The 11,164-nt window shown below is 32.4% G+C and overlaps 1 protein-coding gene across 1 annotated transcript in view; it reads right to left on the bottom strand.

The window, feature by feature from the left end:
* Positions 1 to 332: 332 nt before the first annotated feature.
* The window catches only part of MIOS (meiosis regulator for oocyte development), a 36,915-nt gene continuing 26,083 nt past the window's right edge, over positions 333 to 11,164 (bottom strand). The window contains exons 9-12 of the mRNA XM_044246094.1: positions 9,825 to 9,977; positions 8,421 to 8,625; positions 1,872 to 2,001; positions 333 to 1,069 (exon numbers count right to left, since the gene is read on the bottom strand). Of these exons, the coding sequence (XP_044102029.1) occupies positions 973 to 1,069; positions 1,872 to 2,001; positions 8,421 to 8,625; positions 9,825 to 9,977 (585 nt within the window). The 3' untranslated portion in view covers positions 333 to 972. The remainder of the gene's footprint in view (positions 1,070 to 1,871; positions 2,002 to 8,420; positions 8,626 to 9,824; positions 9,978 to 11,164) is intronic.

Below are 11,164 nucleotides of genomic sequence, written 5' to 3'. Positions count from 1 at the left end.
AAAAGGGAAAAGAATAAAATTTTTAAACAAAGTTCCTGAATTGGCCCAAATATACTTACTTTTAGAAACTTACATTTAAAGCATAACTGTCTCCAAAGTGACCCTGTTCTCCCCAACAGCTCCCAGGTTACCTTCGAAAACAGAGTATTCCACACTATGAGGGAATCTGAGAGTAGGACACACTGATGCAGGTTCAGCTGAATGGTTAGTCCCCTATAATCTTGCATAGGCTTTGTGTTCAGGAAGATGCTCTGAGATGATGCGTGTAAGATGATGAATTAATGGGGAAAGAAAGCTTTGAAGACAAATGAAGACACTGGAAAACAAAAGGCTGAAAAACTGAAAATTTTATAACATGTTCCCCTGAAATGATACATAGCTTTCTCCTCAGAACAGAAGAAGTATTAAGATACATTCTCAATTTTGGCTTTTCTTAGGAAGACAATAATGATCTGTGCCAAAAGATTTCTCATCTTGAAATGAAAGTGTATTAAGAAATTTATACCAACCATACCTTGATGAAATTTATTCCAGTGTGGGGTAGAAGTTCTCCAGTTCTAAAGGTAAAAAACTGGTCATTTTATTCTACTTTAAAAGGCATACAGATTTTACTGAAAAGATAGCCAATTTCAGCTTAGAAGATACAGGTTCAAGGTCTGTTCTTGGTTATTCCAGAAACTCTGCTTGCATAGTGTTCATAATTTCAACAAGCCCTATAAAACTCTTCCAAAATGAACTTTTCAACCTACTGAACAGAATTCATGCCCACACGCTGATGTTCACTTCAGCAGCATTTGTCTCTGTGAAGCACATCAAAATCACTCAAACATCAAATTGCTGATTTGATAGAATGATTTATTTTCCCATTACAGGAAAGTCATGAGTGACTTGCTCTGAGGTACGTTTTTGAGCTATGAAGGACATCTATTAGAAAGCTCCACACTTGAAGGTTTCTCTTTAGATGATAACATTTTATGGCTGGACAGTCTCTGCAGGTACCAGATTTCCTGTCGTATCCAACTGCATACATTTACAAGTGCATGCAGAAACGGGACACTCTGCATGGTCCCTAAAAAAAATAGGTCAAGTAACAGTTAAAAATCTAAATTAAGCATATACATACATACATTTACCTATATACCTATCTCTATGCAGAATGCAATGTTCAAAATGGTATTTGAAAAAAATACAGAAATTAAAACCCAAAGACAAAAAGCATGAAAAGAATTAAATAAAAAATGACTGACAAACTGAATTGGGGAGAAAGTTACTGAAAAGTAAATAGTTTTACCTTTTAAATACATAACAAGATACCTGATCTATAGCTAGGAAAGTGACAGGGATGTGCTTGAAGTTTTAATTAAAATGAACATGACAAACTGGGCATAAAAGTTATAGCAACGAGGAGTAAAGTACCACTAGCACTACTTAAAACAGAACTAAATATGGCTTGAGTCTCTATTGCATGAAGTGCTTACTTACTATACAAGAAGTTTATTTAGATGATAACTGATACAGTTGTTTGGTAAGTATTCGCCATCATTTAATTTCTAATTTCAATTACATACTATGATAGGATATTAGGCTAGTTGTAAAAAAACAAATTAAATATATCCTCTCTCCAAATAATGCTATTCAAACATTTAGCCCATACATAATATTTAAACTATTTCTTCTATATAAGTATTAATTTTATACTTTAAGAATACATTGGATATTTAATGACAGAAATGGTGACACCACCTTTGTGAACTCAAGTGACAGCAAAAAAGAAATTTATTCTTTGGCTGTATACAAATGAACTATTTAAAAGACCATCTGCTCTACCTCCTCCAACTCCAAGCCTATTAAAGAAGAAATGTACTGATTACCTGAACCAACTAAGCATATGACCAGCATGTCCACCATGCCTGCAATTGTGACACCATGTGAACCAGTTGTTAAATTGAGCTAATTTTTTATCCTTGCTCAAGTCTACTTTTTCATCTGATTTGGATCCTCCTATGGGTTAAAGAAAATTATCTTCATTAACTGTCAAAATATTTTATTCAAAGCTTCTTAAAAGGTATTTCTAAAACTACATCAAAATACAAATCACACATCATACTGAAATAGCAATGTTAATGCCATGATCTAGTTTAGTTTGAAAAACCACTGGATAACAGGAGTTTCCTTACATTTTTAAGTCAATAAAAAATGGAAAAATCTCAGTTATCAAATCCAGTAAGAAGCAATCTGAATTAACAACCTTGGAAAAACAATCAGTTTAAAATCTTCCCACAGAGAAAATACCATGTCCAGTTTATAGCTGAGTTCTACCAAACCAAACCCTGAAGGAACAGGTAATTTTCATCTATACAAATTTCTTCAAAAAAACATTGGGGAAAATGCCCCAATGCACTTACGAAGGCTGGCATCACTTGAATAACAAAAGCAGACAAAGATAATATGAGAAAAGTCAGATTATAGGCTAATCTCTCTCCTTGAACAGACATAAAAATCCAAAGGAAAACATGAGCAAACAGTATTATTTAGTAATTTTACTTCTAGGTACATACCACTAGAGAAAATTTTATACGTGCTAAAAGGATTCATATGCAGAAATGTTCACAAGAATATTGTTCATAACATTAAAAATCTGTAAACAACCAAAGTGTCCACAACCATAGCAGAGAGGAAAAAACTGTGTTACAGCCCTGAATGGAATACCAAATACTGGAGTGCTTGGATGGCACAGTTGTTAAGCGTTTGCCTTTGGCTCAGATCATGATCCCAGGATCCTGGGATCAAGTTCTACATTGGACTCCCTAACTCAGTGGGAAGCCTGCTTCTCCCTCTCCCACTCCCCCAGCTTGTGTTCCCTCTCTCCATGTTGCTGTCAAATAAATAAATAAATAAAATATTTTTAAAATTGGGGGGGGATACCAAATACTAATGAAATATGAATAAACTACAGCTACATTCATCAGCATCATTAAAAGTAAAAGAACCCAAAATCAATGTTGAGCAGAAAAAGGTAAGCCAAAGGATATATTCCGTAAGATTCATTCATATGAAACTTAAAACACAGACAAAACTAAATGTGACATAACTATACAGATAATCAAGGAACCAAATAACACCCAATTTAGGGCAGTAATAATCTCTGGGAAAGAGGAAAGAGGTAGTAGTAGGCAGGGAATAATGAGCAAAGGCACTGGTACAGCCAATGTTATCTTAACCAGGACAGAGGCTTCATTGATGTTTGATTTATCATAGTACCTGGTATATATATTCCTGTCTGTATTACAGTTCACCAAGAAGTTAAGGAAAAATGTGTTATTACACATTCATGTTTATATGTGTGTATATTCACATTTATATTTCTATTTAGTGCTCAAAAAACGCTCATTCTATTAATTGTGGCTATCTTAATATGTTTTCTTTTGTTCTAAACCAGACCAATTTAAATATTTTAAAATCATATGTAATTAGGGACAGGAATAGAAAAATGAGTAAGTAAAATATTAAGTTTATTAAGCACATGTATGCCTATTAACACATGATGCTGTGTTCAAAATTTTACCTAGACAATTCCTGGTCATAATTTAAAGACTACAAGGATAGTCTTACAGCATTTTTTTTTAAATACCCATTTGTTTTTGCTAATGATAGTAAAGGATTTATGGGTGATGGAAGATGTAATATGTATAGGTGGTTAAGATGTAAATACACTGAAATTCTTATTAAAAGCTTCATAAAAATGATTCACAATGAAAGGGAAAAGGAAGAAAACAGAAAATACAGACCTTTTAAAGAGGAACTATTTTATATTGTATAGAACTCACTAAGTGATTTTCACTTTGTTTTTTTAACTTCTAACTTTACGAAAAACGGACTGGATCCAGGACAGTTTACTCCTTATGTTTCTCTGATGAAGCTGAAAATATTAAGGTCTACCTCACTGCCACATGAAAAAGGCTTTTTAAAGATCAAAGAGCTTTAGCAAATGATATATCTGATAAGGAGCTAATAACCAAAATATTATATAAAAAACTTACATAACTCAACAAATACATACAAATGGCTCAGACACACGAAGAGATATATATCACTAATCATCACGGAAATACAAGTCAAAACCATAATGAGATATCACCTGACCCCTGTCAGAATGGGTAGAATCAAAAAGACAAGAAACAACACGTGTTGGCAAGGATATGGAGAAAAAGGAACTCTTATGAAGTGTGGGGAATGCAAAGAGAGCAGCCACTGTGGAAAACAATATGAAGGTTCCTCAAGAAATTAAAAACAGAATTACTATATGATTCAGTAATTCCAATATTGGGTATTTACTCAGAGAAAATGAAAACACTAACTCAAAAAGGTATATGCACCCCTATGTTTATTGCAACATTATTTACAATAGCCACGACATGAAAGCAACCTAAGTCTTCATCAATAGACAAATGGATAAGGAAAATGTGGTATACATATACAAGTAATATTACAAAGCCATAAAAAGGATGAGATTGTGTCATTTGAGACAACATGGAAGGACCTAGAGGGTATCATGCTAAATGAAATTAGTCAGACTGTAAAGGACAAATACCATACAATTCCATTCATAAATGGAATTTTTAAAAAACAGACAAAAAGCAGATCAGACCCATAAATACAGAGAACAAACTGATTGATGGTTGCCGGAGGGAAGATGTTGTGGGTTAAGCAAAATGGGTGAAGGGGAGAGGGAAATATAGGCCTCCAATTACGGAATGAGTAAGTAACAAAAGGCAGAGCATAAGGAATACAGTCAATGATACTGTAATAGTGATGTAATAGGACAAATGGTAGCTACACTTGTGGTGAACAAGGCATAGTGTATCAACTTGTCAAATTATTAAGATGTACACCTGAAACTTATGTAACATTGTGTGTCAACTACACTCAAAAAAGTTTAAATAGTTTTAACTTTCATTTTTTAAATTTTAGATAGTTTTAACTTTTAAAAGATTCATACTGAATTACAAAGGTAAGTGCTATAGAACAGTTGAAGGACACTAGGGTTTCATGTGGTCAGTACCTACTACTATACTACTACTACTATTACTGGTACTACTACTACTACTACAAGTAAGAAGGAAACCAGTACATTATCTAACTCTAAAAAAGGCATCACTCCTTTACATTAAGGGCAGGGGTTTTTGTCTGTTTTGTTCACTGTAACATTCCTAGCACGTAGAACAATAGGTGCTAGATACTTGTTGAATAAATAATGTATAAAATGCTAAATATGTTGGGTGGCTCAGTTGGTTAAGCAACTGCCTTCGGCTCAGGTCATGATCCTGGAGTCCTGGGATCGAGTTCCACATCCAGCTCCCTGCTCAGGAGGGAGATTGCTTCTCCCACTGACCTCTCTCCTCTCATGCTCTCTCTCATTCTCTCTCTCTCTCAAATAAATAAATAAAATCTTTTAAAAAACAAAAACGAACAAACAAAAAAAGATTTAAAATGCTAAATATTTATAACAAGCATTATAGTTATAATTATTTATAAATAATTACAAACATTAATAGTTATAAACATTATTTTCAACAGAATTCCAATCTTTAAAGCACAATTGTATAAAAATATGCAACACTCAGTTAAATAAGCTTATGGAAATCCTGGCCATTTGGATCATGAACCATGATGGATGGATGACATCTCTAATTGCAGACAAAGAATCAGGGGGGTTTGATCACCTGCTTTAAACTGTTTCAAGCTAGCATTTTATTTCTATTAGGTCCTGTCTTATTTTGGAACTCAGAACCTCCTGATTTTATATATTAAAAAAGAATACATTTATTACAGCTAACCACTGAAGAACGAGTTTGAACTGTGTGGATCTGCTTGCGTGTGGATTTTCTGCAGTATGGTACTATAAATATATTTTCTTTTCCTTATGATTTTCTTAATATTTTATTTTTCCTAGCTTACTTTAACACAAGAATATAGTATTTAAATACACAAAATATACAATACATGTTAATCAACTGTTTATGTTATTAGTAAGGCTTCAAGTAAACAGCAAACTACTAGTAGTTAAATTTTGGAGGAGTCAAGAGTTATACCTAGATTTTTGACTATTCAGAGGTTGGTGCCACTAATCCTCATGTTATTCAAGGGTAACTGTATTTCACAATTAAGTCAGCTCAGTAATCCTTTAAAGATTATACACAGGTTTCCCTAATTTTCCTAATAAATTTATTTCCTGATAGTCTACTTTCCTAGGCCTTGTCACACCTGGTAGTTCCCATACACTCTCTGTACTTACATTCACCAATCTCTACCCTAGTTCATGCCTTTTATTCCTTGTCCACACCTAGAAAGGCTTCTCTAAAATCTTCACTCCCAAACTTTTTTAAAGGACCTGCTTAAACAGCATCTTCTTTCTGAAGTTATCCAGATATCCTTCAAAAAGAAGTAATGTTTCCCTCTTTCAAATTTCCTGCTACTTTCTTTATACAATATTCCTTATTCACCTCAGGGAGCTAAACATGTTTCAGAATACAGAATGTTTGGGATTTTAGAGAAATAAAGAGCAAATACAACAATTCCAGGAAAGTCTAAGGCAGCATTCTGTAATCAAAGGCCTTAATGTCAATTCTGAACAGGATTTTTGTTTGTTTTTGATCATAGAATTTTCAGATCTTTTTAGAGATTCTGGAATGGCAGGTTAAGGGATTCCAGACCACTAAACATATCATTTCTTATCTTATCCATGCTCATTTTATACTATAAGCTTCACAAGGATCTTTGATTCATCTCAGCATTTCAGTCTTATCTTAACAAGCATTCATATACACAAAAAATTATTACTGAAGCAAATTTCAATAAAATTTCTGAAGCAAATATGAAAAAATGTTAACACTTTATAAACCTGAGTATTGAATATTCATTCATTAACAGCCTCTATAACAGAGAGGTTGAAATGTTTTGTTTTTTCTTCAAATTTTAGAAAACGGATTTTCTCTTTTTTTAACCTATTTTAAAAATAAAAAAGATTGAAAAGTTAAAATCTAGCAAAAAAAGAATAGCACTCAGGCCACTATAGCTTCCTGGGGCTTATGGTCTGAAAGATGTCTTGAATCCAACTATTTTTATGTATCACAGTACATATATAACTTATTTATGCAATATTTTGTCTTTTTCTTTTCCTATAGCAGATTTTTATTCCAAATTATTTTCTATTTACTAGTATCAGGACCATAAAAGTGATCAACATGCAATATATAAAATGCAAATGAAAATTCTTGATTAAAATTTAAATGAGAACTAATAAATAAACTTGAAAACATTACAAATTGCCTTTGTTAAAAAAGGGTATCAAACTTGAAAAATAATTATTCAGGTATAATTATATAATTATATATAATACACAGTATAGTATTATATTATAGTGTATAATATATATTATATAACAAATATTCAGGTGTAATTATTCAGGTATCCAATGATACCAGCAAACCTCCTTCACAGATGTTAATATAATAAAACAAACTATTGATATGAACCAACTGCAGAACAGAATTATAAAATTACATAATTAAAAAGAATCTCCCTCTAACACCTTATATAAATGAGTGCTAAAGTAACTCTGTGTTACAGACTGAATGTCACAGAGCTAGAACTAATACAATAGGCATTCTCACACCATACCAGCTCTTGATTATACCAGTATGCTAAATTCTCAAATATTTTCAATTAAAATTTCTGCCACAGTGTAATTTTCAAGTTAAATAAATAACTCAAATATTTCTAGCCACTGGATAACATTATATTCAACTATCTACTGTTCTCAGAATTTTTTTCTATATGCACCATAAGCAGTAAACAATAATCCTAATATTTCTAACCATTAAAAAAATACGTATATTCACTACATAACTGACAAATATAGAAAAAAGCAGCACCAAAATTTGGAAGTAAAGGGATGTGATTTCTAGACTAACACTTTCTGTACATATTCACAGGTAGATTTTGAAGATTAAAAAAGAGAATATGAAAGTGCTTTGAGAACCAAAAGCTCTTTATGCGTACAAGGTATTTGTTAATAAATGAGGGTGCATTGACTTTTAAACAAAAAACCTGAGGGATCTCCTCTTAGAAAAAGTGGTAAGAAAATAGTGTAGTATAGGATTACTTCATATTTAAGATCTTTTCACAAACTTTAAATGGACTATCATTGTGAGGTTACTTGTGATATCATGAATACAGACTTTACTTTTAATGTATAGATTTTTACAAATTCCAGGAAATACAAAATCTCTGAGCCAGCAGAGTGGCTTATTCTTAGAAATAATATAAACCCAACCTTGTAAGTCTTCTACTGACAACATTAAATCAGTTATGTCGGAACAATTTCAGCTCAGAAAATATATTATAGAATTATGTCATACCGGGACAGCTAGAAACAGGTGTTCCCATATTAATGAGGCAAAGTGCGCATCGAGGAAGGGGTTTTCGACAGCCAGGGCAACTTGTGACTTTAGATTTTGTTGGTGACCCACTGACACCATACTGACTAAAACCTCTGCCCTGATGAGGCACAGTTGAACAGCTGTAGGAGATCGACTTGCCACAAAAATTGCAACTCACAAACACCTATACAACAAATAAAAGGAGGAGTAAGAATAATGCAAACTTTATAAATAAAATTCAAAGTCTGATCCTAACAAACTGTTTTTAAATAATTTTTAAGGTTTACTTTATATTATAAAATAATTTGTTATCTGCTAAATTTGACTAGCTTTCATCTAGGATTTCCACTTAGCAGTGACATTGAGTACTTCTTCTCTGTTACCTCTGTTTAGTTATATCCTTTCTAACACCACTGACATCTGTAGAAAAACTTGGAAACATTAGATAACAACATTTCAGAAATAATAAAGACTTTAGAATTCACACTGGAATATTACAAAATAACCCAGTGTAAGTTCTGATCCAAAGTTCAATGATTGCATCTCCTTGACAAAATTTTCTTATAAAGAAAGCCTTCATTTCCTAAGACAAAAAGGAGTTAAGGACCCTATAATGTCAAATAGCTAGAATTTTAGAATAATAGTAATAGAAAATGTTCATTTTGCTTTTATATTAAATTCCTGGGCTCTTAAACACATACAGATGAATAACAAATATTATCATGTAACGCTATTTTATGAAAACTCAGGTTGTTTTAAAATAATTACTAATTCCTCAACTTTCTAAAACAAGAAAACAGCACCATCCAGTGCTCACATTGAGGATAGACTCGGTATTTAACGTCCAAATTTAGATACAGTGATCTCATGTCGTGTTTCATGTGATAACTGAGCTCATGTTTTTTAAATAGTAAAACAATTTCCATAGTTAATTAGACATATAGTTAGAGAAAAAAAAATCCTGCCTTATTACACCTAAATAATGCAGAAAAATTTAATACATAAATGGGATTTATAAGATAATATAATAGTTTGGATTTGGAAAGGGCTTGGAATAAACTAGAAAAGAACTCTAAGATTGATTTTGGTTTGCCGAAGACCCTCTGGGCCTGCTATTGTTTGCTCTAGCTCAGACTCAAGCGTAAGCCACTGAGATGATTGTTAGGAAGTTGCAGGATTAAAAAAACAAGATGGACAATGATGGAATGACATCTGGGATAAATAAAGACATTAACAGCTACTCATAATCAAAAGGATGAGCTAATAATAATTTATTAAATTGAGCTCTAAATTTACCCAATATAACATGCTGCAAACACTTCTCTTTGAGCTACATTAAACATATGTTACAATTTGATTCTCCAAAATAATGTGCGTACTTACCTGTGCTAAAGGCTTAGAACTGGGATCCAACTTACTCCTATGAATATCAAACTCAGCTCGTTTGTGCCAAAACCTCCAGGCATCTAATAAATTTCTATAATTCTCAATCCAGTACTGAACTCTTTCATCTTTAAGAACATCTAAAGGAGAACCCTAAAAAAGAAAATATGAATTAATACAGTTGTTTAAAATTTTTCTGGCTGAGCCACAGGATTCCAGGTAACATATGAGTCACACAGAAGAAAAAGGCTTCCTTTTTGCCAAAAGCTGATGAGGACAGAGATAAAAAAATGAAGGTAAAAAGATAAAATGAGGATAAAGATAAAATAATTGATGGACGCTTCTGTAATTTCTTTAAGCTGGCCTCTACTAATGACATAAATATGTACTATATATATTATCATTAATCCTGGCCAGGAAAGTATAATTCTCTATCCCTTATTTAAATTAAGGACCCAAGAGTAAACAATTCACTTTCCTACTTGAATACAACAAAAAGTAATGTGAATACTTTGTCCCCAAAATTAAAAACCCTGCATTCATAAAATCTGGTTACTATTTAATAAAAATGCATACCAAAATTACTTCATCGCATTTAAAATAATACTGAACCTCATTCTTTGTGTCTAGCATGTACTGTGAATGGGGATGATCTTTTTGTATATATATTTATCTGAAAGTTAAACCTGTTTATTCTCTCTTTTGCCCTCAACTAAAACATTTATTTATTACCTTAAAAATTAAACTAAAAACAAAAGCAAAAAACAACCCCAAAACCAAAATGTTCTTTCATTTTTTTATCCCTAGGACACAATGAAAAGCAACAATTTCTTTACCTTAAGCTTACTTTAGATTTCTTCCCAATAAGAACTTCAATTTCTTGCCAGTAAGGCTCTTCCTAGAGGTGTATTTTCCCTGGCAGCTGTGACATTTCACATTTCACCTGCACTTGCTTTTGGTTTTCACAGATTGCTTTTATCCCTGTCCAAGATATCTTCCTTAAGTTCACATGATAGAGAAAGTCTCAACTCCCAATGATTCCATGGGCATCAATATGAAGCCCAGTTTTGGGGAACCAGACAGAAAAGTAAAATGTTAGAACTTAATGTGTATCACTTACGGAAAGGGAAGAAACCTGTAATAGCTAACAGACTATCTTTAGACATTCTATCAAAACAGAAGCTTATCTTTCCCCTATTAATTAGGTATTCATTTCTGTTATCAGAGGTAAATCCAGCTAAAAGAACATGTGGAAAACTCATAGCTGATAATTTCACTTCTTAAAAAAAACAAACATCTCTTCTAGTTCTGATAATGACCAACTAGCCAGAACTAAGTAT

Source organism: Neovison vison, chromosome 4 (assembly GCF_020171115.1).
Source record: "Neovison vison isolate M4711 chromosome 4, ASM_NN_V1, whole genome shotgun sequence".
Taxonomy (NCBI): domain Eukaryota; kingdom Metazoa; phylum Chordata; class Mammalia; order Carnivora; family Mustelidae; genus Neogale; species Neogale vison.
This window is presented reverse-complemented; position numbering and strand designations above follow the sequence as displayed.